Source organism: Lytechinus pictus, chromosome 18 (assembly GCF_037042905.1).
Source record: "Lytechinus pictus isolate F3 Inbred chromosome 18, Lp3.0, whole genome shotgun sequence".
NCBI classification, from domain to species: Eukaryota; Metazoa; Echinodermata; class Echinoidea; order Temnopleuroida; family Toxopneustidae; genus Lytechinus; species Lytechinus pictus.
The window spans coordinates 1,003,155-1,030,697 of NC_087262.1; the positions used below are offsets into that span (position 1 = coordinate 1,003,155).

Sequence of the window (27,543 nt, forward strand, 5' to 3'; positions counted from 1 at the left end):
ATTACTACCGTGCATGTTACAATTGGGATAACGTATGGCATACAGAAAATGCACGTACATTAACACAGGAATCAATCTTTGTATGCAATTCTGAGATGTGAAGTCAAAGTCAACAAAGGCAGACGAACTTTCGTCTAGTATTTAGATAAGGTATTTATATTAAAAAAAACACTTTACTTTGTAAATGTACGCAATTGTTTGTGTCTTGTCTTCGGAGTATGACTAAGCAGTAAGGATGTAGTCTGCATTCACAGACCTTTGGTTTTATCAATTTGCATGATGCATAATGCAGAGTCTGAAAAAGTGAGACTAGGTTTACTATGTACTATGGCTGGCTCTACCAAGAAAAAAGACCGAGAGTGTTTGCGTCTAGTCTCAAATATGAGTATGTTCTGGTAGACTAGTAAGAAGAGTCGTTGATTAGGTTTTCGAAGCTACATTTGCCCCCACCATACTAAACTGAAGAAAAAATGTATAGTTAATGCGCCTCTGCCCCCAAATTGTACCCCCGCATGTTTAAAAAAAAATCCTGTTAATGCCACTGCGGAGCTATAGATGAGCTATTGTTTAAAGCATTTAACCACTCATGCATGACTGTTCACATGAAAATGTCATGTCATACTGGAAGAGGAATATTGTCTAGTCATGTTGACATACAATAATTTGCCTTTAATCAAATATCTATATGGAATATTTAACTTTTTTAAGTGTCCAAGAACTTTTTTTGCTGAGTGTACATGTTTGTATATATTTATTCCGACGTTGTCTCAATGCAATGTGTATTTTTATTCTGAATTCCATTCAATATTTTTACGCTCTTTTAGTTGTCCTCTTAAATTGTATACGTGTTATATGACAGTTTACAATCATTGCAGATTCATTTTTATTCATTGTATATTCTTTTATTATTCCTTGCTCCTTGCGAAAACTTTTTTTCAACAATATGATAGCAGCCTAATTCATTCAATTCATTCATTTTATTAAGTATATCGTATAAATTCTGGCCAAACTATTGAATTTTATGATCTTCCTATCAGTAACATGATGCATCATATAGATTTTGTTATTTTGTTTGATTTACCGTATATGTTACATAGGTGGATCCAGGAGGGCCGAGGGCCCCCCCCCCCCCTCCCCCCTATTGGCGGAGCAAAAAAAAAAGAAAAAAAAGAAAAAAAGAGGGGAAAAAAGAGAGGAGAAAATAGAGGAGGAGGAAGACGAGTGAATAAATAAGATGAGGGGAAGACTTGGAAAATGAAAAGAATCTTTCATGTCACTATATAAAATTTTTGCTCGCGCTTCGCCATCGCATTGCCTGTTAGGTGATTTTCAATACAATACCTAAAATGGAAGAAAAACTTATCAAAATTCTCTCATTTGACATACACAAAATCATTTTCCTTTTCTTGAAATACCCAATATAAACTGCCATGGACTTTGACAGTCCTCATGTTCTTACGATTTACATTTATAAGTAGGAATAAGTAAACAAAGCGCGGGTCTGAGTTTTTGGCTGTGTGCTGCTTTATGTTCAAACGTTTCACTTGAGTCAAGCCTGATCTAACCCGTGGATGTGATCTGTCGATCTAGGGAAGATTAAGGACATTCTGCAATTACTTTCAGAGGAAATCAAAGGTAATAACTGCCTGCATGCACTATTTTATTCTTTCTTTAAATTGAACATTGGAATGTAGCATTTATAAAGTCAGCTTATAGGTGATGTTTACCATCTGATTTTTCTTTCTCTTTTTTTTTTTTTAATTCTTGCTTCTTATTTGTATTTTGGGGTCTGTCGTTGTGCTTCTTTCCGACCACCCCCTATATCATGATCCCCTCTCCTTCACCAACTTTTAGTGTCCCTCTTTTCTGTTCTTCCGTCTTTACTGCTTTCTTCTTTCCTTCTTTTAGTTTCCCCCTTCCTTTTCTCACTCATTTCTTAGATACTTTATGTTATCCTCTCTTTATGCAATTCCTACACTCCACTCTTTTTGTTTTGTTTTTGTCTCACCTGCATAGCAGAGTGAGACTATAGGCGCCGCTTTTCCGACGGAGACGGCGGCGGCGGCGGCGACGGCGACGGCGGCGGCGGCGGCGGCGTCAACACCAAATCTTAACCTGAGGTTAAGTTTTTGAAATGACAGCATAACTTAGAATGTATATGGACCTAGTTCATGAAACTTGGCCATAAGGTTAATCAAGTATTACTGAACATCCTGCCTGAGTTTCATGTCACATGACCAAGGTCAAAGGTCATTTAGGGTCAATGAACTTAGACCATGTTGGGGGAATCAACATCAAAATCTTAACCTAAGGTTAAGTTTTTGAAATTTCATCATAACTTAGAAAATATATGGACCTAGTTCATGAAACTTATACATAAGGTTAATCAAGTATCACTGAACATCCTGCTTGAGTTTCACATCACATGACCAAGGTCAAAGGTCATTTAGGGTCAATGAACTTTGGCCGAATTGGGGGTATCTGTTGAATTACCATCATAACTTTGAAAGTTTATGGATCTGATTCATGAAACTTGGACATAATAGTAATCAAGTATTACTGAACATCCTGTGCAAGTTTCAGGTCACATGATCAAGGTCAAAGGTCATTTAGGGTCAATGAACTTCGGCCAAATTGGGGTATTTGTTGAATTACAGCCATAAATTTGAAAGTGTGTTGGTCTAGTTCATAAAACTTGGACATAATAGTAATCAAGTATTACTGAACATCCTGTGCGAGTTTCAGGTCACATGATCAAGGTCAAAGGTCATGTAAGGTCAAAGAACTTTGGCCACGTTGGGGGTATTTGTTGAATCGCCATCATATCTCTATAAGTGTATTGGTCTAGTTCATAAAACGTGGAAATAAGAGTAACCAAGTATCACTGAACATCTTGTGCGAGTTATAGTAGTTTTCAAAATCAGCACTGCTGCTATATTGAATCGCGTGATGCAGGTGAGACGGCCAGAGGCATTCCACTTGTTTGGTTTTCTACGCGCTTATATTTCTTCAAATTATTTTATACTTATACATTAAGATATTGCGACAATAGTTTCATATTTACTCGCACTGTATCTTTGTCGTTCGTCCGATCAAGTTTTTTTTAGGTTTTCCTTTTTTTACGCCATTTTTATAATTCATTTTGATGCCTACTGAGAGTGGTGACCAGGGAGTGTTCCACCTCCAAGATACGCCACTCCCGGACGCCAATTTACTTTTAGTGCCTCATTTCTCATGTTTTCTATACCATGTGTAATCAAGCTATTGATAATATATATGTATCCAAGATTTATTTCCAATTTGCCTCTAGCTTTATGTACCATTTTATGTTATATTCATAACCATTAACTGTTCATTTGACATGAGAAAAAACCGCTTGAACTGAACTTTTGTTCAATATTGTTTGATTGAATTCTACCCTCCCCCCACCGCCCCCGAAAAGAAAATATCAAATCATCAGTGATTGATATGAAAAAAGGTTTTATCCCATATTATTTGATGTTATCATAGGCAGATCCAGGGAATGAGGGGCCCTACCCCCCCCCCCCCTATTGGCGAAAAAAAAGGAAAGAAAAAAAAGAAAAAGAAGGGAAAAGAGAGGGAAATGAAGAGGAAAAAGGAGGAGAAAGACGAATGAATGAAATAAGATAAGGGGAAGACTTGGAAAAAAAATCTTAAATGTCACTATAGACATGTAAAATTTTCGGTGAGATACATACCTTGCTCAAAAGGCTGATATGGAGCTTAAAATATAAAGTTTTGAAGTCTATGATCAATAAAGATTGAACGAAAAAAAGTTTTGAAGCCAATATACAAAACATATTTCAGCTCGGACATCGATCTTTCATTATTTTGTTTCATTTACAAACTGATTTTCAAAAAGTGCTCTCCAAAATGTCCGTTTTATTGTCTGAGTATCAACATTTTCAACTCGCGCTGCGCGCTCGCATTTTTATTTATGAGGAATTTTATAATATACTATACTTAAAATCCCCTTTTCATGACAGTTTATTAAAAATTTTGGCTCGCGATTTGCGCTCGCATTTATTGTTAAAAATATATTAACCCATGCATCCTATTCATACTTACAAAAGTACTTCAGTTTTCAGGCCTTAACAAATTTCGCGCTTTCATTAGGCTTATTAGATTAATAAATAAGATAATAACATTTTCATGAATTCCTAATAATTAAATTGTATCTGTTTTCAGAAAGGAATAAGTTTTATCTCGCGATTAGGAAGAGGAATAGGAAGATCATCATTTTCATATGATTATAAAATGTCCTTAGAATGTCCCGTTCCCAGGTCAAATAATAATAATGAAAATATCAGCTCGTTCTTCGCGCTCGCATCGTTTAGTGCAATCCATATCCATTTCACAATTTTCCTACGCAGAGCTTAAATTGAGGCTTTATCAGATAGGAATATCAAATATTTTCAGCTCACGCTTTGCGCTCGCTTTATTGATTTTCATGATAAAAAATGTGTTTAGAATGCTAAGATTTTAGGTCTACATCTAAAACACGCGCACGCATGATAATTGAGATACACAGCTTGTTTTTTGTTTAAAACATGCTTAAATTATCCAGTTTCAGATCAGAATATCACAAATTTTATGATCGCGCTTCGCGCTCGCATTATTTATGTAGGAACATACCCAATTACCCATCTTTTCGTGATTTACAAAACATGAATAGGTCTAAATCTTTTTTTCAGCTCGCGCTTCGCGCTTGCATTGTTTAGTTATATACCTATCCTGTTCATGATTACAAAAAGTGCTAAGAATGTCCATATTTAGGTCGGAATGTCGAAATTTTTCAGCTTGCGCTTCGCGCTCGCATTATTTGATTATTGCCATATTCATGGCTAACTGCAAACGGTCCTTAACAAGTCCCTTTTCGATCAGGCCTGAACGTATGTTAAAAGTTTCTTCTCGCACTTTGCGCTCGCAGTAATTATATAGTTACATATTATACGCATCTTGTTAAGGATCACAAACATTGCCCAAAATATTCAATTTTCAGGACAAAATACATGAAATTTAAAAAGAAATTAGCTCGCGCTTCGCGCTCGCACTCTTTAAATAGTGCTTATTAGATTATGCTGTTTTTTTAGAATATACTTAACAAGTGACTGTTAGGACTACCCCTTCAAAGAACCAAAAAAAAAAATCGACTTTCAGCGGCCGATTGGGGGATATATTGGTGATTGGGGGATATATTGGCTGCTATGCTTCAAGCATTTATTTGCTTATTTAGTTTGCCTCTGCATTTTACTCATTAAGTTTTTTTTTCTATATTGTATCTATGTCTTTCTCCAGTCACTATATATAAGATTGTCACTTGTTTATATACGTTATGCTTTCTTATGATTATGTCTCACACATTGTAAATTTGTTTCTGTATATTATTCCTATACATGCAGAAAATCCTGCAAAAAAAAATTGCCCCCCCCCCTTATTGGCGAAAGCCGGATCCGCCCATGAAGTCACTTTAGGACAAACATAATACAAAGCTATAAGAAATTGTTAAGATCGTGTTGCATATTGGAAGGTCCCGGTCTTTGATATGAGGCGACAATATTGGTCTTTCTCCATTACTAACATGCATGTGACAATTGGGATAACGTATGGCAAACAGGAAATGCATGTATATTAACACAGGAATCAATCTTTATATGCAATTCTGAGATATGAGGTCAAAGTCAACAAAGGCAGGCGAACTTTTTGTCTACTATAGTATTTAGATAAGGTATTTATATATATATATATAAAACACTTTACTTTGTAAATGTACGCAATTGTTCTGTTGTTTGTATCTTGTCTTCGGAGTATGACTAAGCAGTAAGGAGGTAGTCTGCAGGCACAGACCCCTAGTTTTATCAATTCGCATAGTGCATAATGCAGAGTCTGAAGAAGTAAGACTAGGTTCACTATGTACTCTGGCTGGCTCTACAAGGAACAAAGACCGAGAGTGTTTGCGTCTAGTCTCAAATATGAGTCTGTTCTGGCAGACTTGTAAGAAGAGTCGTTGATTAGGTTTCTCGGAGCTACATTTGCCCCACCATACTAAACTGAAGAAAAAAATGTATAGTTAATGCGCCTCTGCCCCAAAATTGTACTCCCCCCGCGCATGTTAAAACAATCCTGTTAATGCCACTGCGGAGCTATAGATGGGGCATTCAACATCTTTTTTTATTTGATTTGATTTATTGTTTTCTTCTGCATCCATAACATTCGTATAATACATTTTTCATAACATAATAAACATAATATGCTAGTATTTTTGGCATGAATCATAAATAAAGAGTATTAAAAAGATAATTTCAAACAAAAATGATTAAAGGAGAATGAAACCCTTGAAACCAGCTGAATCCATATCAAAGAGAAAAATCAAAGAAACATATTGTTGAAAGTTTGAGGAAGATTGAATGAATAATAAGAAAGTTATGAGCATTTGAATATTGAGATCACTAATGCCATGTAGATCCTCCCATTGGCAATGCGACCAAGATCTGTGATGTCACACACGTACAACTCCCTCATTACTTTAGTACTTATTTCACTTATATTCTCACTTTTATAGAGTCTATCACAAGGTGAGGTGTTCTCTTTATGAGAGGACGAGTACAGAGGTTTCACAACATTATATCATTGATGAATCGTTTGTCATATGATTAGAATGAGCAAAAAGAGATGTTTTGGGGTATATTTTCAGTGTCCAAAAGGGGAGAGTTGTTCATCTGTGACATCATAGATCTTGGTCGCATTGCCAATGGGAGGATCTCCATAGCATTAGTGATCTCGACATTCAAATGCTCATAACTCTTCTATTGCTAGTCCTATTTTACTCAAACTTTTGTTGATCTTATTCTTTGATTTTTCTGCTTTCACAAAAGCTAACTTGCTCCAAGAGTTTCATTCTCCTTTAACTATATGATATTCACAATTTGCAGGAGAAGGATTGTCATCATAAGCAGATTGCTTGAAAAAAATGACAATCCCAAACTTATACTAATCGAATTAATTAATACATTTATAAAGCAGAATGGGCATACATTTTCAAATACGAAACATGAATTCATGCAATAGTATAGTATGAAGATGAAGATGATAAAGCTGAGGGTGACGGTGATATGATGATGTTGATGACGATGATGATGATGATGAAGGCCATGGAGATGATGGTGGTCATGATGGAGATATTGGTAATGACTAAATCGAAGGAGGAATAAATTCACGATAAAAAGGATACGACACAGAAATTTTACTTCAAAAATTCTGATAATAACATAGATTTAACGTTTGCCTTAAATGAGTGAAGAGACGAAGATTGTTTTACAGGCTCTGGTAGAGAGTTCCACAAATCTGGACCATGGTGTCTTATGGATCTCTGCGCAATAAGCAATTTAGGGTTGATTAAATGGAAATTTGAAGAGTTACGGGTAGGGTAAGAATGAATAGATGTATTCAGAGTATAAAAATTGTGGAATGAAGGTGGGAGCATGTTATTTACGTACTTAAACATAAGTAGTAAACTTTGAAGAGTATTTATGTCAAATACTATTAGAGTCTTTAGTTTATGGAATAATGGATTTGTGTGTGATAAATATTGGGAATCAGTACAGATTCGAATTGCTTTTTTCTGTAATAAGTATATTGTATTAATTTTTGTTTTTGCACATGTTGCCCAAACTATGTTGCAATATGATATATAAGGCAATATTAATGAATTGTAGAGTATGACAAGAGTTGTATGTGGAATTATGTTTTTCATTTTGTAAAGTATACCAACGTTTCTAGAAATACTAGTAGTTATACAACGTACATGTTCATTCCAATTTAAATTTTCATCTATTGTGACACCTAAAAACTTTGTTTCTCTTTTCTTTTTGAGAGGAGTATTGTCTATGTTTATATTGTAAGGAAATTCGTTATCATGTGAGTGTGTATGCTTGAAATATATAAAGTTTGTTTTATCTATATTGAGTGAAAGCTTATTACACTTAAACCACAAAGATAGTTTTGGTAATTCACGGTTAATTATATCTACTAAAGTTTCTAAGCTATTATGTGAACAAAAAAGTTGGTGTCATCTGCAAATAATACATATGATAATAAAGGTGTTACAGAAGTCAAATCATTGATATATATTAAAAAAAGCAAGGGGCCTAGGATTGATCCTTGTGGAACTCCGCATTGTATTAACTGAAAATCAGAAGGAATATTATTGTGAATTACATATTGTTTTCTATTGGACAAATAACTCTTAAACCAAGATAGTGTAATTCCGCGAATTCCAAAATTTTCAAGTTTTTAAAGTAATATCTGGTGGTCAAGAGTGTCAAAGGCTTTGCTTAAGTCCATGAATACGCCTATTATATGTTCTTTTTTTGCCACTGCATTTGTAATTTTATCGTATATTTGTATTAACGCCTGATCAGTCGAATGTCCTTTCCTGAATCCATATTGGTTAGAATTTAGAAAATGAAAAGTATCTAGAAACTTATAAAGTCTATTGTAAATAATCTTCTCTAATATTTTGGAAATGCTGGGAAGAATAGAAATAGGCCTGTAATTTGTTATTTCATGCGGATTGTCTTTTTTTAAAACAGGATTTACCTTTGCAATTTTTAGGGAATCAGGACATATTCCGGTGCTAATCGACATATTAAAAATATGACACAAAGGAGAGGCAATATAGTGTATGATCTCCTTAAGAAGGAAAGTACTAATTCTATCAATTCCCTGTGATTTGCTTGATTTGAGATTTTTTGTTATTTCAATTAATTCCTGAACATTTGTTGGGTTAAAGAATAAAGAAGAGTTAATGGGTGTGGGAAGAAATTTTCCAAAATTTTCATCAGTTCTGTCAAGTTTGTTTGCCAATGAGGGTCCTAAGTTAACAAAAAAGGAATTAAAGGTATCAGCTACATCTTCTGAATTTATCGCAACATCATGAGCTGTGAAATTATCTTTGGGTAATATTTTGGGTTTCTTGCCAATCAAATCATTTATAATCTCCCATGTTGCTTTCATGTTTGATTTGACTTTGTAAAGCTTCTCGGAATAAAATAATTTGCGAGAAGCTCGAATTGTATTGGTTAGTCTATTTCTATAAGTTTTGTATTTATTTTTGTTTTGAATAGAAGGGTTCTTTAAAAATGCCTTGTAAAGTTTATTACGGGTACGTATGGATCTTAAAATTGCTTTAGAAATCCATGGCATTTTTGCCTTCTTTCTTTTGACCAGTGGTATCAGAGGAAAATTTTTCTCGTAAAATGTCTGCAATTTATTGTTAAAATTTGTGTATGCAATGTTTGAATTAGACTCATGAAATACATCCAACCATTCTTCAATAGCAAGATCCCTTTTAAACGATTCAATGTTATTTTGAGATTCTTTTCTATACATTGTCGATTTGAGTATATTTTCTTTTGGAATATCATTACGCAGCGGCGTAATTATAAATTAGAATTACGTTAAATTTGGTGTGATAAAAGATTGATATCAGCCAGCAAATAAAGGAAATTAGGTTAAATTTATGGGGCTAAATTATCAAATCAATCTTTAAAAAAAACTTTTAAAAATGGAGGGCAACTCCATAGAATATGGGAAAATATGTACGTCCGACCCCTTAAATGTACGAGGGACCTTCATGAAATTTTCTGTCTCAGATTTCTGGTTCTTAAGAAAGTATTTAATATTCTCAAAGGACTATGACTTGGTCAGTTTAAAAAGTGTAGTAAAACTTGAGAAAAGTGGGGGTCGGACGTACAAAAAGGTTTATCATTTTATGGAATTGCCCTGGAGATAGGATTTGTTTCTGACATTGTATCATTTTGTATAAAACTGGGACTATCCTGACAAAATTACCATGTATCATGTTCAAAATCATGTACAAAAATAAATTTTGGTAAAAAATGACTTTAATCAAGCACTGCTGTCCAATGTCAGGTCTACACGCAAAGGAGGCAACAAAGAGGGAGGGACGACGTCCGCCCTTATTTTTTTAAGAAATGAAAAATTAGGGGTAAAGAGTTGAAAAAGACACGAGATATCGAGGGTAGATAGATAGAGAGAGATAGGTAGATAGATACAGAGGGGGAGAGAGGGGAGAGAGAGAGGGGGGGGGGGATCTGGGAAGCATTTCATCGACTGACTAGTTCCACAAAGTGTATTCTCCTTTTTATTTTTTACTTTTTATTTCTTACTTCTTATGTGAATCAAGTCAGTGTATATATACATGTTTTTATATATTTATTCCGACGTTGTCTCAATGCAATGTGGATTTTTATTCTGAATTCCCTTCAATATTTTTACGCTCTTTTAGTTGTCCTCTTAAATTGTATACGTGTTATATGACAGTTTACAATCATTGCAGTTTCATTTATATTCATTTATTATTCCTTGCTCCTTGCGAAAACTTTTTTCAACAATATGATAGCAGCCTAATTCATTCAATTCATTCATTTTATTAAGTATTTCGTATAAATTCTGGCCAAACTATTTAATTTTATGCTTTTCCTATCAGTAACATGATACATCATATAACTTTTGTTATTTTGTTTGATTGACCGTATATGTTATGCTTATATGTTTACTTTTTATTGTATATGGACCCCATGGAAGTACAGTATTGTCATGTCGACTAAATTGAACTATCCACCCGTTTTACATTTTTTTAATACGGAAAATGAATACTATACTATCCTATACTATAACATTTTTTTTGTCCGACAGTTTGTCAGATTAGATCTGACAACTTTCCTTGATTTCGATCACTGAGTAGCATCGTCACTTTATGGTATAAACTGTCAGATAAAACGGGACTTGTCGGATATAACATAGAGCTGTAGCTGTAGTAGCTCTATGGCTGTAGTAGCTCTAGTAGCTCTATGGATGTAGTAGCTCTATGGATATAACGTAGTAGCTCTATAGCTGTAGTAGCTCTATGGATATAACGTCTGATAAGTCCTTTTCATGAAACGCTCCTCTGTACCGTGCTCCATAATCCAATTGATCAAATAAAACAACAAAATATGACGTAACTGAATGATAGGTCGTCTTGCCTCCCCCCTACACACACACACACAACATGAAAATATCATGGTGACGCCCCCAGTTGTATGCAGCGGCATAACAGGGGTCGGTGGCCAGGGGGGGGGGGTAAGATCCAAAAATTTCCCGGTCATATCATGGTATGAACAGGCGTAATGGTGTAATGAGGCAACTATTTTGAGAAGGCCAGATATTGCGTATCGGGCAGAATTTATTTTTAAAAACAGTTGCGAGCGAGCGAGCAAAAATTTGGACCTTTTTATACAAAAATCCAATTTTGTGATAGATTTTGACATGATATCCAGAAAATAATATATTTCACTCTTCTCTCTTTAGATTCCTTTTTTGTGGTCTGTACGCCACTGTGAACAGGATTCTTTGTGGAAGTAGCGTGAAGAGTAAAAAAAGAAGAAAGAAAAAACAGGGGAGCAGTATAGCACATGTGCTAAAAAGCTGCTTTATATAAGTCCCGAGCGAGCGAAGCGAGCGAGAAAAAAAATCACCTTTTCATGAGAATCTAACTTTGAGCTATTTTTTACATTATATTCAGTAAATAAAATCATATCCTACACTTTTCCTTTGCTTTTCTTTCCTCTTTTTTTTATTATTCTTGTTTGTAGAACTTTTGGGGGCCATGGCCCAACCCTTCCATACGCAGTGCTGTGCGGTTGGGGTCCGGGCGGAGCTCCCGGAACTTCTTGATATCAAAGCCATTTAAACCTCACAGATTGCCGCTATTTTAATCAAATCGCGGTCATATACAGAATATAGCTTTTACACAACACATTTTATTCAACCCGGTTGCATAATGAACCAAATATTCATAAGGGGCAAAACATAGCAATGTGGGAAAATTTGTAAAAAAAAAAGTCGCCAGCATGCAAAGCGAGCTGGAAAAAAAATTGCCAATTGAAATTAAATTCTAATTATGTGATAGCTTTTTCCATTATATTCAGCAAATAACGCATTTCATTGTTTCCATTCATTTCATTATACGTTGTCTCCTACAATTTATTTTATTTTTTCTTGGGTGTGGAACCAAGATCCCCCCCCCCGCGCCTGTATGCCAGTGATTGATTGTGATTGAACGGGGGGGGGCGTTATAGAGCCATTTGAAGGTTATAAATGAAGAGCCCCTACTGCGTGGGGTCTGGGGCAAAGCCCCGGTAGCTTATTTGCATAAAATTTAGCAAGCTTATAGCACAATGTTGTATGCAGTCCATCTTTTTTACCGCTCTTTAATTTCAATCATCGGCAGCCCGGTCGTGTTATCATTTTTTTCATTGTCCCTTTTCTTTTCCAATTTAGCTTTTGACTAACCCTCTCTACCTTCGTTTCCCGCTATTGGTTGCCATTTCGTCATCTTTTAATTCATTTCCCACCTTGCTATTGCATTACATAGGCCTATTTCAGAATGATTTGTTCTTTCTCAAATGTTCTTCTTTCGTACATTTTCCCGCTTTCCTTCCTTTTCCATTAAAAAAGTTTTTTCTTCGTTTTCTTTTCCCTTTCCTTTTCCTCCTTTCCTTTTCCCCTTTCCTTCCCCTTGCCCTTTCTTTCTCCCTCCTTTTTTTCGGTGAAATCTGCCAGGGGGCAACTTGCCCCCCTGCCCCCCCCCCCCCCCGCCTGTTACGCCACTGGTTGTATGTAGTCTTGAACCATCGTTGTCTTATGTACTTCACTGGATTTTTTGTTTTCTACTCTTCAGATTAAACAGTTCACCATGATTGACTTGCTTGGAGGTGGAGAGTCCAGCTTTGGTCAGCTGAATGCCTTGACCATCACAGCAACCCTTGGAGTGGTCACTGCTACTCTGGCTCTGTGGACCATCATGAGGCCAAAGGGGTTCCCACCTGGTCCCAGGGGTCTACCTTTCATCGGCAGCATCTACAGTGAGTCAAACACTGGGGAGCATTGCACGAATCAAATTTTTAGTATTTTTTCATTGGCAACTGTAATAAGCTACGGTAATCTTAACATCTGATTGGTTGGAAAAAATAGAGAAAAAGATCACTCTCCCTGATGTATACTAACTCGTAATTCTAGTGCCATTTGGGTTCCTTTATTGTAGCAAAAAGATCTACTTGGTCTCTTTTCCGCCACAATTGTGCCTTTCTATGGAATCCACTCAAAATATGTAATACCCTACAGGCGCGGATCCAAGGGGAGGGGGGGGGGGGTCCTGCGCCACCCCGTAAGATTTTAGAATGTAATGGTGCATCTTGTAGAAGGTTTATTGTCAGTTGGTCTACTGCCAATTCGTCCAATTGACAACTCATTTGGTCTACCATCAGGTTGTCCACTATTAAATGGTCTATGCCATTTCGTCCACTCACCATTTTCGTCTAATGACCAGTTGGTCCAATAGCCATTTAGTTCATATACCGTTCGGCTTTTAAAATCGGACTTAGTGTTAATTGGGCAAAATGAGTGAAAATAAAATAGATATTAGACCAACTGGATATGAGACAAAATGTTCATAGACGAGGATCACCTCGAGGATCACCTCGAGGATCACCAATCATCAGATTGGACCAAATGGTTGATAGACGAAGTGTTGATGGGCGGAACGGTATGAGGCTAAATGAAGTTAGACTATGTGGGAGTGGACTAGTTGGCAGTAGACTAATTGGCAAGGAACCTTGTAGAATGCCTTCACTCACCCAATTATGAGCGAATTCCCCCTTTTTTCTTCCTGTCAATTTTTTAAGGCAAATTCACACCCCGTAAAAGTAACAACTCTAGATCAGCCCCTGCCGTATGTTAAATTTCAACATTTCTTTATTCAAGAACAAATTTAAGTATGTACTCGCATTGTGCGTCTGTTTGAAGTAGTGGATCAATACTTCCTAATCAAATATAATCAATAAATTTACATTGTTTCTTTAGTTTTGGCTGCTGTTTTTTTTCGCCCCGCCAATTTGTTCAATCAAGGTGCTAGTTTGTCATTTCCATGGAAATTGAATGGTTAATATACACACGTCTATCACTGAAAGTAGGCTTGACATCAGTACTGTAAGCAGGGGCCGCGGAAACCAAAACGTAAAAATTACCATCTGATTTGTTGCATGGTCAGCCCCCCCCCCTCCCCCATTCAAAACCGTTCCGCGGCCCCTGGTAAGTGTTTATTACTTTATGCATTTTCTCCACTTTCAGGTATGACCGATTCTCCCGAGGTGGTCTTTAAGAAATGGTCTAAGCAGTACGGTGATATCTTCGGGCTTAAGGTCGGGGAAAGATGGATGGTCGTTCTTAACCGACAAGCTTTGATCAAAGAAGCCGTACTCAAACAGGGAGTAGACTTTGCAGATCGTCCTGATTTCCATTCGTGTAAGCAGTTTAATATACTTAAACCTTTCAGCCAGTTTAGGCCGACGTAATATACATGTGGTTCGTTCCTTCTTTCTTCTTTTATCCCATATCTTGGTATCAGGAATATACTGTGAATATACTGTGAACATACTGTTAACACATTGTAAACATACTGTGAACACACTTTTAACACACTGTTGACATACTGTGAAGACTCTGTGAACATACTGTGAAGACACTGTGAACATACCGCGAACACACTGTGAATACAGTGTGAATACACTGTGAACATACTGTGAACACACTGTGAATACACTGTGAACATACTGTGAACACACTGTGAATACATTGTCAACATACTGTAAACAATGTTAAACTGAACATACTGTGAACAAAGGGCCTTCTGTTAACACATTGTAAACATATACTGTGAACACACTTTGAGCACACTGTGAACATACTGTAAAAACATACTGTGAACACACTTTGAACACACTGTGAACATACTGTGAACATGCTGTGCAAATACTGTGAACACACTGTGAACATACTGTGAACATGCTGTGCAAATACTGTGAACACACTGTGAACATACTGTGAACATGCTGTGCAAATACTGTGAACACACTGTGATACACTGTGAACATACTGTGAATATACTGTAAACATCCTGTTTGCATACTGTGAACATACTTGAACACACTGTGAATACACTGTGAACACACTGTGAACACACTGTGAAAATAAAATAGATATTAGACCAACTGGATATGAGCACACTGTGAACATACTGTAAAAACATACTGTGAACACACTTTGAACACACTGTGAACATACTGTGAACATACTGTGAACATGCTGTGCAAATACTGTGAACACACTGTGAACATACTGTGAACATGCTGTGCAAATACTGTGAACATACTGTGAACACTGTGAACGTGCTGTGCAAATACTGTGAACACACTGTGAACATACTGTGAACATGCTGTGCAAATACTGTGAACACACTGTGGACATACTGTGAACATGCTGTGCAAATACTGTGAACACACTGTGATACACTGTGAACATACTGTGAATATACTGTAAACATCTTGTTTGCATACTGTGAACATACTTGAACACACTGTGAATACACTGTGAACATACTGTGAACACACTGTGAAAATAAAATAGATATTAGACCAACTGGATATGAGCACACTGTGAACATACTGTAAAAACATACTGTGAACACACTTTGAACACACTGTGAACATACTGTGAACACTGTGAACATACTGTGAACATGCTGTGCAAATACTGTGAACACACTGTGATACACTGTGAACATACTGTGAATATACTGTAAACATCCTGTATGCATACTGTGAACATACTTGAACATACTGTCACATACTATATTTTTTCCGTGTCTTACATTTTCCAGGGACACAATACAATACAATTTCTAAATGTAAAATAGCCTACACAAAAAGGACACACCTATAATATATAGCTCCTGCAGGGTAAGATATGATGTTATCTTCTGAATACTACGTCAAAATGAAATTTTTTATGATTATATGACATGCGCCTTTTTTTTTGGGGGGGGGCATAATTACGCTACTGCATTATGGTCCGAGGGGGTGCGAATCAGGAACACTGACAGTTTTAGCATGGATGTAATATTTAAATACCGTTAATCATTAGAGGAATCTATTTGAATTGAATATACTGTTATTTCATTTTCAGTTCACATTTTCACGGATGGATACAAGGACATCGCATTCAGTCCATACAGTGAGACCTGGAAACTTCATCGCAAGTTGGCTCATACTGCTCTCAGGTAATAATTTGTTTTTATACTTTACATTAAATGTATGATCAGGTTCTTGCCTTTCCCGTAGAGCTAATATAAACGATGCATATATTCCTACTGGGGGTCCATGACATTTTTTCCGGCGACAATTGCTCCGATGGATAATTGGCACGTTGAGCCAAACATAAAACTATATAAATAAACCCTAATCATTTTGTTGACATTATTCTGAACCAAAAACTTTATTACAATCCGAACTGTAACCCTATTCTCTCTGGGATATTGAGACTGGAGTAAATGTCGCATGAGGAAGTGTCGTGTCATCCCTACGATTGATGACACCGCGCGTCCAATAGTGTGTTCATTGTGTGGGACACAATAATGAATCATCTTCACAGTGCTAAACTTGAGCATTTTAACAATTTTTATTGTAATAAGATTTTCTCATAGTTCGCTTTGTGAACACAGCTGTAAACGCTAAACTGTATATGGGTCCACAGTATGGATTAATTCCACACCTCTAAATTTGAGCATTCAACAGTGTGAATCAAACTTCAAAGTTTATTTTTCACATTTCCATAAAAAGTTTTTTTTTAATACAGGATAAGCCTATCAAATGGTAACAAATAAGATGTATATACATATATTAAAAAGAGGACAAACATATAGAACAGAAAATACATTACGATCAGATTTTCACAGTTCACTTTGTAAACCAACTGTGAAAACTCACAACGTAGAAGTGTCCATACTGTGTGCATTATCTAGTTTTCACATTGCTAAATTTGAGCATTCAACAGTGTGAAACAGTATTTTTCATAGTCCATTGTGTGAATACACTACACTCAACATATAAAGGGGTTCAGAGTGTGGATTATATTCGAACGGTTAAATTTAAGAATTTTTAGTGTGATTCAGATGTTCACATAGTCCACCATGAGAACGCATTGTAAACATTATATGGAGGTATACATCGATCATCTTCACAATGTTGAGCATACTGTACGTATAATAGTGTGAACAGCTCAAAGTCCTTAGGCATGTTAGGACTGTTGGGCCGATTAAACTAAGTTGGGATAGGGCGGTATTATGAGTCCCCGGTTTATAAATAGCGTACTATACTCGCGTATGTGGCTGAAATTCAACTATTTTAGTGTATAAGACCGTAAACACACGTCCCCACTTCGGCCAGAGGCGGATCCAGCCTTCGCTAATAGGGGGGGGGGGGGGCGGTAATTTTTTTCAGCCATATTTTCCCCGATCGGCTGCTCGATCAGTTGATTTTTGTTTGTTTCTTAGTAGTCCTAATAGTCACTTCTTAGCTTTATTCTTATAAATCAACATAAATTTAAATATTATAATCTCATCAACCTTATTTAAATAGTGCGAGCGCGAAGCAATTTTTTTTAATTTCATGTATTTTGTCCTGAAATTCTGGGCAATGTTTATAATCCTTAACAGATGTGTATACAGCAAAAAAGATTACTGCGAGCGCGAAGCGCCAGCAGAAATTTTCAATATACGTTTTGATCTGATCAAAAAATGACCTGTTAATGACTGCTTGCAGTTAGATATGAAGACGTTACATATTTCAACAATAGATTAATGCAAGCGCAAAGCGCGAGCTGAAAATTGTAGACATTTCTACCAAAAGAATGGAAATTCCAAGCACTTTTTGTAATCGTGAACAGGATAGGTAGGTTTAGTTACTATACAATTGAAGTGAGCGAGATTTAGACCTAAAAACGGGACACTCTATTCATGTTTTGTAAATCATGAAAAGGATAAGTAATTGGGGATCTTTGTACATTAATAATACGAGCGCAAAGCGCGAGCTAACATTTTTGGACATTTCTACCAAAAGAATGGAAATTCAAAGCACTTTTTGTAATCGTTAACGAGATAACTAAACAATTGATGCTAGCACGAAGCACGAGCGGGAAAATTAGAGATTTAGACCTAAAAACGGGACATTCTATTTATGTTTTGTAAATCATGAAAAGGATAAGTGATTGGAGATCTTCGTACATCAATAATGCGAGCGCAAAGCGCAAGCTGAAAATTTTGGACATTCTACCAAAAGAATGGAAATTCCAAGCACTTTTTGTAATCGTGAACAGGATAGCTATATAACTAAACAATTAATGCGAGCGTGAAGTGCGAGCAGAAAATTTTTCGAGATTTATACCTACAAACGGGACACTCTATTCATGTTTTGTAAATCAACAATAATGCGAGCGCAAAGCGCAAGCCGAAATTTTTTGATATTCTGATCTGAAGCTGGATAATGATTTAGAAAGAGAATAAGCTGCTTATCTGAATAAACATGCGCGCGTATTAGACCTAGAATCTGGGCATTTTGAATGCATTTTTTTAAATTGAAAAATGAATAAAGTGAGCGCGCAGCGCGAGCTTAAAATATTTGATATTCCGATTTTAAAAAGGGTAAATTTAAGCTCTATATTTCAAGCACTTTGTAGGAAAATTATGAGGTGGATATGGGTTGCACTTTACCTTTTAATAACAAAGAGCTGATATTTTTCATTATTATTGCTTTGAGTTTTGACATAGGACCGGGACATTCTAAAGACATTTAGTTATCACATGAAAATGATGACTATCTTCCTATTCCTCTTCCTTAGCGCGAGATGAAACTTGTCGATATTCCATTCTGAAAAAAGGGCAATTTAATTATTGAATTAATATCTTATTAATTAATTTGATAAGCCTATGAGAGCGTGAAATCTGTTAATATTATGGCCTGAAAACTGGACATGTTAAGTTTTTTTTTTGTAATTATGAATAGGATGCATGAGTTGATATATTTTCAACAATTAATGCGAGCGCAAATCTTGAGCCGAAGTTTTTGATAAACTGTCATGAAATGGGGATTTTAAGTTTTTTTAAGAATTAATATTGAGATATACATAACCCACCAATCAAAATAATTTTTTCCTAGTCTTTCCTTCATCTTGTTTTTTTTTCACTGGTTTTACTCCTATCTTTTTTCTCCTCTCTTTTCCCTTCTTTTTCTTTTTTTATTTCGTCCCCTTTTTTTCCTTTTTTGCTCCGGCAATAGGGGGGGGGGGGCGGCGGGCCCCTCGCCCCCTGGATCCGCCTATGCTGGCGATTATGATAAGCGAAGTTGTGTAGCCTTCCTGAACATTTATGCATCTCCCATTCTCAGGCACTTTGCAACCGGCAAACCTCTACAAAATCTGATCTCCAGCGTCTATCCAAAGGTTGAGATGAGTCTTGCCAAGACTGAAGGAAAGCCAGTGGATCCAAAAGTCCTGCTAACTCTTCTCATGTTCAATGTACTTGCACAGATGTGTTTTGGAAAGAGGTCAGTACTAATGACATTTTACTACGAATTATAAGTTGAGAAGTTGATAACCACCTTGTGGAATGCTAATTAAATTACACTTTTTTATCTTGGCAATATCGATCAACATTAAAAAAATATATATCATTTTATTTTGCGGTTTACTATATGTATGGTCACTTCCTCACCAGAGCAATGGCACAATCTTGGAGAGCTGTTTCTTACATTGTTGGCTTAAAGTTGTCAGGGAGCGTTGCGGTATCGATCAGTAGCGTTATGAACCAAAAATTTGGAGGGGGCCAGACATGAAATATGGGGCAAAATTTATAATTAGCAGCAAGCGAGCAAAATTTTTGAACACACATCAACCCCTATGACGTTTAATGTCTAATGAAAGCTATCCCTCTTCAGTGGAGAGGTGGCGCTACAGGGGGCAGGGGCGACTATACTCATATTACGATCTTTAAAGCAGGGCGGAGACAGGATGGAAGGGCAAGAAAAAGGGAAATAAAACAGTTCTATGCAAAAGTAAGAGTTATACTACCCCGTTGTTCAATCGATAAAAATAATGTCATACATGGGTCATTTTTATCCAGACAGTCTTCAGTCTTTTGTGTGTGTGTGTTTTCCTTTTTATTTTCTGCAATTTTTCTTTTCAAAAATTAGTTGCTTGATAGAGCCCGAAACTTTTGAGGGGTCAGACACGGCGGATGGTGCAAAAGCCATAACAGACGCAAGAGAGCAATTCGAGCGTGCATTTTTTTTCCTTTTTGATACCAAAATATTGTTTCTGGGTAGATTTTTACATAATATTAAGAAAGTGTTATAATATTTTACCCTTTCCCTTTCCTTTTCATTCCTTTTCTTTTTTTTGTTCATGGTAGTGAAATTGATAGGGGTCATGGTTTTCAAGCCCCCCTCCCATTTCTACACCATGTGAATATGATATAATATGACAAAATATAATACAATTAAATTTGAATTCAGTTATGATTTGGACGATCCTAGCATCGCTGGTTGGATGAAATTGAATGATGAGCTCAACGAACAGTTTGGACTGGGTCTAGCAGCGGATTTCTTTACTTGGGCCAAATACGTTCCCACGAGTGGGCCACGGACCATGAAGTATCTCACCGAAAGGTTCTTCTCCTACACTCGTTCACAGATTGCCGAATCAACGGAAAATTATGATCCAGGTATATATATCTATTTGGTTTGGATGCCGCTTGTTATGGAATTTCAAACTGGGGTGGGGGCTTGATAAATGCCTTACAAAATCTAAGTAATATCATAGCAACACACCTGGATTAATGCATAACTCATTGAAAGTTCTTTGTTCTTCTTTGGAAGACTCCGGGTTATGACCGCGATAATGCCCCCTTTCATTTGTCTCCAGATCGTATAGGATATCTTAATTGACCTCCTAGGTCATGTATGGCGCATAATTAAGGCGATTGTACAATTCTCGAAAGGACCGTCTAGTCGCGATCTTCTGAGTTATCCAAGAGTTTCAAAATGATCGTGTTAATTGGCTTACACTTATGTGATGTAGTCGGAAGCATCTTGTCGATGTTTAAAGACACCAAACACAATCATGGGCAGCGGAAACGGGGGAGGGGGTTCCAAAACCATGTACAAAAACGTAAAATCACCATCTGATTATGATTTTGTGCATGGCTTGCCCCCGCCCCCTTTCAAACCCGTTCCGCGGCTTCTGAAACAGAGGAGAAAAGAGAAACAGAGTATGCAATAATACTCCTTTCCTTTCTTAACATGGAATTGTTAAAGTTTTTCAACACTCAACCCTTTTAGAAATGACTCATTATTTTGTTGTTGTCGTTTTTCAATAGAGAACATCAATGATTTCTACAGTCTGCTTCTCAAGGCCCAGGATGATGCAAGGAAAGAAGGGGAGAATGTAGATAAAATGACAGATACCCATATCTTCCAGACAATTTCAGATATCTTTGGAGGTATATGTATACACTTTTCTAAATACATGTGGGCGCCTTGAGCCTCTGGAATATCCAAAATAACAAAACATATTTGTAGATCAACTGACCGATACCCGCATCCTCCAGGGATACCTAAATATGGTTGTGATGAATTTTAATGGCTTATATGTAAATTAATTAAATTGTTGGCTTATTCTTTCTTAAAACATTGTCTCAAACCTCAATATGGTCTTACGAAATTATGCATTCGATTGGACCATTGACAAAATCTGGTTCATCCATAGTGTCCATGCAATGGCATGCTGGTGGTTAGCTTCAGCCTCCGTGACCCCTCCCGTACTTTTTATCAGGAACCATGTGCAAAACACGAAAAAGGCCCTCAAATTGTGGAATTATGCATGACACCCACCCCAACCTGCAAAATCGCTTCGGCTCATAATGAAGTACACGCATAAAGAAAGTTTAGCCTGTAGTCCTTACTTGGTTTGATGATACGCATTATTTCATTAATAATAATAAGAATAATTAACATCATTTATATAGCGCTTATCACAAAGAATGTCTCTAAGCGCTTAAAGGAAAATACATAGGAAGACAAGAAATTTCAGCTAAAATCAAATTATACATGTTGACAGTTGAAAGTAGACAGTTGAAGCAGCATATGCTAAGGACGATCTATTTAACGAAAAGATGAGTTTTTAACATAGATTTGAATTTGTCAGTGGAGTCTGCTTGTTTTATGCTCTGAGGTAGGTTGTTCCAAAGTTGAGGGGATGCTGAACAAAAAGATCGGGAACCATAAGACTGGGTGTTGATGGCAGGAACTTCTAAGAGTGATTTTTTGCATGAGCGCAAGTTGCGGGAAGGTGAGTATTCTGGTATTAATTGTTGAAGATAGACTGGAGCTGATTTTATCAAACATTGGAAAGTAAGCAAGAGGATCTTAAAATCAATTCGTTCACGAACCCTTAGCATATGAAGCTCTCTTAGCATTATATAGTTCTGTATTTTTCATTTATAATCAGCTGGAACTCAGACCACTATTGAGACTCTGTACTGGGCCATGGCGTTGCTTGCGACCTACCAAGAAATCCAGGCAAAGGTTCAGACCGAGATCGATGATGTCATCGGACGTGATCGTCTACCTACCATCAACGACCGCGGTAAACTTCCCTTCACGGAGGCAACCCTCTACGAAGTAATGCGGTACAGCAGTATCACCCCCGTTGCGCTGCCTCACGCTACTACTCGAGATACTAAATTGGGTAATTATCTGGTAATCGTGTGATATAAGTAACTTCTGATGAGTCCGAACCATTCCTTTATGTATGTCGCAGTCTACTAGGGCCTATACGTAGGCCTACCCGAATAAACAGGAAACCAGGAGAATGCTTTTTTTTCGACAAAGAAGTCTTTAAACTCCCCATAGTAACAGTCACACACCTTTGCTTCTCAGCCAATCAAAATCAAGAAAAGTTGTCAGATCTGACAATTTGTCGGACGACAAAATGTTGATGAAAGGCTCTCCAGGGAAGCGTTTCATGATCACTTGTCAGATTTGACATTTTTCCTTGATTTTAATTGGTTAAGAAGCACTCTTACAATGGGAACTGTCGGATAAAATGTCTGATAAATCCTTTCATAAAACGCTCCCCAGATACTGCAGGTCTATATTTACATTAATATAAGGAAAATGAAGGAATCTTTTATAATAAATTCCTATCTTGTTGATGTACTGCTCTCTGATTGACTTTGCAGGAGGCTATTCCATCCCCAAGGGTGCGGTTGTGATGATCAATACCTACTCCATGCACTTTGACCCTCAAGAATGGGACCAACCAGACAAGTTCCTCCCAGGTAAAGACGTTAACTTATATGAGTGTTCTTCATCTTGATTGAAATAATTACAAATCAGCAACATTATATATCCCACTGCTGCCACCAAAAAGAGTAACTAGTTACTCCATGCACTTTCGCCCAAGAAATTCCTTTTTAGAAAACAATTTTTAGAGGTGTATTTCATCCTCTGAATTAATTTGAAATGAGTCCAATTGTGTTTCCCACTGCTGCCACCATTCCAAGGAGCAAGTGTGATAGATGGCTACTCTTTGCAAATATAACCCTCAAGAATGAGTTCATGTTGACAGGTTTTTCTCAGGTAAAGAAACTGATGTCACGGAGCAACTTCGAGGCGTGCATTCTATATTCCTCTTTGAATGTTTTAGAAATAAGTAGAGTTATGTCACCAAATAGAGGAAATGTGCTCAATACTAATTACATGCATTTTAGAATATTTCATATTCCATATAATAAAATACAAAATAAATAGTGAGTGAGTGATGTCATCAGTTCCCTCATTTGCATACCAGCCAGGATGTGCATAGTACTGTTTTGTGAAATTAAGCGAAACTTTAAAATGTCATAACTTTCTTATTTTACAACCGATTTTGATGAAATTTTCAGTGCTATGCTTGCTGGATTTTTCTCTTTTCATCCAAATCAACTTATTGTTGGGGTGGACTTGTCCTTTAAGAATGGGCCCAGTATGATAGGTTTTTACTAAGTAATAAATCAGTCTACAGTGCGTCCCCCCAAAAAACTATACAGTTTTGAAATGGCTGTAAAATATATAGCACTTTGGGGAAAAACACTTACACATAATTATGGAAGCCAATAAAGGCAACTTTCAAATGACACCAAAAAGTTGGAAAACTATATATGCTTGAGCGAGCACTGGCCACTGAAACAAAGGGTATGGAAATTAGGCTGGGCTGGAATTAGCCTTCCAATTAATGTCATTTTTTTGAGAGGCATATCCTTTGGAGCTTGCAAGTTAAGGGCATTGTGATAGATTAATGATCAACCGTGACCAGTTTTGGTATTTTAAGCAAATTTCATAAATCATTAAATTGAACATTAATGCATGAGTGAACATAAATTACACTTTTTGAGCAGCATTTCAACTTTATCATGCGGATCTCAGCAATGTGTTCATGGGAGTCGGGAGAATAGAGGGTGAGATAGGACTTAAGTGGGAGAAGTAGGCTGATGGAATGAGGGTCAACAGAACATTTAACCCCCCTTCTCCCTCTCTCCTTCCCTCCCCTCCTGTTGAGAGACTGATTGCTATTGTCATGTATGCGTGAAGTCCAGAGCAGAATGTTGATTTAATTATAAATTCTGAATTGGGGCATCAAATTTTTGCTATCAGTCAACAATTCATCAGTAAATCAACTCATTCAATGTGCAATGTCATCGATCAAACATTCAGTGTTTTCAGTAAATTATTTCATAAATCATCTTAATCCGTAAATTTCTTGGTAATCATTCAATAAAAAAAACCTTACCATCAGCCACCGGTCACTTGGCTGCCAGTTAAGTTTTGAATAGGTTACAATCCAGGAAGTGAGAAAGAGAGATAGAGAGAGAGGGGGAGGGGGCTCGGAAATGGAGGTGGAGGGGAGGGTGCATACGACTTTTAATTTGTAAAAGGACGAAAAGAAGAGGAATGCTCTTTTAACAAAGTCTTACCATATCTCACCCTCTTGCTTGTAATAGGTACCATCACATTACTCTGACTCTCACGAAGACACTGCTGAGGTCCACAAGATGAATATGCTACACTAAAATTACTATTCCTGTTAACTCATGCATTAAATTTCAATTGAGTAACTCATGAAATTTGCCTAAGAAAACAAAACTTATCTCACTCATTAATTTAGCACAACACCTTAGCTTTGCAAGTTCCAAAGGACTAACCACTCAAAAAACTGTAAGGCTAATTCCAGGAGAGAAGTGGGGAGGGGGGGGGTAGAGATGGAGGGAGGGGTTGCTAAATGTTCTGTTGACCTTTATCCCATTAACGTACTTCACCTACTTAAGTCCTATCTTACCCCTATTCTCCTGACTCTCATATACACATTTCACATGATAAAGTCAAAATGCTGCACCAAAAATTGCAATTCATGGTCACTCATGCATTAAATTTCAATTTAATAACGCATGAAATTTTCTCAAACAACAAACTGATCACAACTGATCATTAATTCATCACAAAACCCTCAACTTTGCAAGTACCAAACAAAAAAACTGAAGGAAACTGGAAGGCTAATTCCAGCCTAGCCTAATTTTAATACCCTTTGTTTCAGCGGCCAGTGCTCGTTCAATAGTTTTCCAACTTTTTGGTGTCATTTGAAAGTTGACTTTATTGGCTCTCCATATAAATTATATAAGTCTTTCCCCCCAAAGTGATATATTTTTTATTTGGCAGCCATTTCAAAAGTGTATAGTTTTTTTGGGACGCACTGTATAAATGAAATCCATATAGGGGTACGTAACATCTCATCCTATTTGAGGTTATTAAGAAGCTAATAAACGCAATGTCGATGGGACGTGTGCTCGGTGTTTTGTAACCGAAAAGAAACGAGGCTATATGAATTAATTGTCTGTTAGACTGGATTTGATTAGAAATGAGTAAAATTGGGTATCCAAAGGGTCAGTATTTCTTACGAATTCCTACCCCATGCACTATGACCCACGAGAAAGGTACCTACAAGTTTCTCCCAGTTAAACAAAATGGCCAGTCAATTTATCTCTCTTGAAAATTATCCCTTTTTTTATACAGCAGTACGGTGAAATCTGAAGGTGGAGGCTGTTGGCTTTCTTAAAAATGGGGAATGTATTGAGCATCTTTCCCAAGATTTTGGTACTTTATCCATATAGGATTTGATATACCATCTCCAAATTACTTTACATAATCTTCGTGTGTAGTTCAGAGATGGTTAGGGCCTGATCTAGTTGAAAGATAAAAATGCAATGAAAATTTTACAAATCTTGTAATGATGCATATTAATTGAATTTGAAACATTGTTACAATCTGCCTAAGGACAAAAGACAACAGGCCAATGAATTTACTGTTCACAATAATCTATTAACAATTTTTGTGGTTGCTAGCCTGAAACAATTAAATTTTTTGAACCCCCTTTGAAATATTATATGATTTATACCTATGAGAGATGCAGCTAGGCTGATGCTGCATGCCCTCTCTTATATTTTGATGTAGAACACTTCTTGGATACAAGGGGCACAGTTCGAGATCACCCTCCAAGCTTTCTACCCTTTGGAGCAGGACGTCGTGGTTGTCTCGGTGAAGCCGTGGCCAAGGCTGATCTCTTCCTGATTTTCACATGGTTCATGCAGAACTATACCTTCAGCAGGGTTCCTGGAAAGGAGTCCGAAGACATCTTGAAGATGATTCCTCAGACAGCTTCTGGGAGACTTCTGCGGCCTTATGAGATCATGATCAACAAGCGTGACTAATATAAGTTCTTTAACTTGCTCTAAGTCTGATGGAGAACAATGAATATTTTATTGTAGATGAATACTTGGGTACCTGAATATCATGGTAGTTCTTAGTCCTACTGGTAGTTTGTCTGAATACTGCACTGTAAAAACTATGGTGTTAAAACTGACACCAATTGGTGTTAATAGAGGACCACACCCTGAGGTGTTAAGATAACACCCTAGAGATTGAACATAACACCAAAGAGTGTAAATGTAACAACCATTTGTGTTGTAATAACACCTATAGGTGTAAAACTAGCACCACCAATTTAACACCGGTGTAAAATAACTGGTGTGGTCCTCTATGTACACCGGTTGACACCACAGTTTTTGCTGTGTGTATACTACGTTATTATCAAAATTCATCTGTATTTAAAATTCAGATATGTACGGTGCAACACATTGTAGCAGCCCTTCAAGAAGACTGTAACATACTTTGTAACATAGTATGTATGATTTCATCATAAACGTTCTGTCTGGATTAAGACTGGTTAAGTTTGGATTGATGTTATTTAACAGATTGAAATATCATAATCCATACATGTAGTGATTGAGAGGAATCATTATATTGGGAAAATCGACTCTCTGTCATTTCAGATAGGATAGCATTATAATAAGTTCACGCCGCTTCCTTCTAGAATCCACTCAATAACAAAGGAGTCCCATGTTATTCGCGATACGTAAATGAAAATAAATTCACGTAAAACCCAATTATTCAGCCCCCCCCCCCTTCCCCCCAAAAAAAG

General features: G+C 36.8%; 1 protein-coding gene across 2 annotated transcripts; it reads left to right on the top strand.

The window, feature by feature from the left end:
- Positions 1 to 27,527, top strand: LOC129282207 (cytochrome P450 1A5-like). Of its 2 annotated transcripts, none has more exons than XM_064112729.1 (10): positions 1 to 150; positions 12,767 to 12,950; positions 14,215 to 14,388; positions 16,108 to 16,201; positions 19,362 to 19,520; positions 20,487 to 20,695; positions 21,350 to 21,472; positions 22,480 to 22,719; positions 23,213 to 23,311; positions 26,517 to 27,527. In XM_064112729.1, exons 2-10 carry the CDS (start codon positions 12,782 to 12,784, stop codon positions 26,771 to 26,773), a joined length of 1,524 nt encoding a protein of 507 aa, XP_063968799.1. In that variant the 5' UTR covers positions 1 to 150; positions 12,767 to 12,781; the 3' UTR covers positions 26,774 to 27,527. The 2 variants fall into 2 exon arrangements, with proteins under 2 accessions (XP_063968799.1, XP_063968798.1); XM_064112728.1 differs by lacking the exon at positions 1 to 150 and adding an exon at positions 5,540 to 5,749.
- Positions 27,528 to 27,543: the final 16 nt, after the last annotated feature.

Excerpts from the sequence above, each read along its gene's own strand:
- LOC129282207 (XM_064112729.1), top strand. The coding sequence starts at position 12,782 with ATGATTGACTTGCTTGGAGGTGGAGAGTCCAGCTTTGGTCAGCTGAAT. Across the intron at positions 12,951-14,214 it reads TTTCATCGGCAGCATCTACA|GTATGACCGATTCTCCCGAG; the intron begins GTGAGTCAAACA and ends CTCCACTTTCAG. Across the intron at positions 21,473-22,479 it reads AATTTCAGATATCTTTGGAG|CTGGAACTCAGACCACTATT; the intron begins GTATATGTATAC and ends ATTTATAATCAG.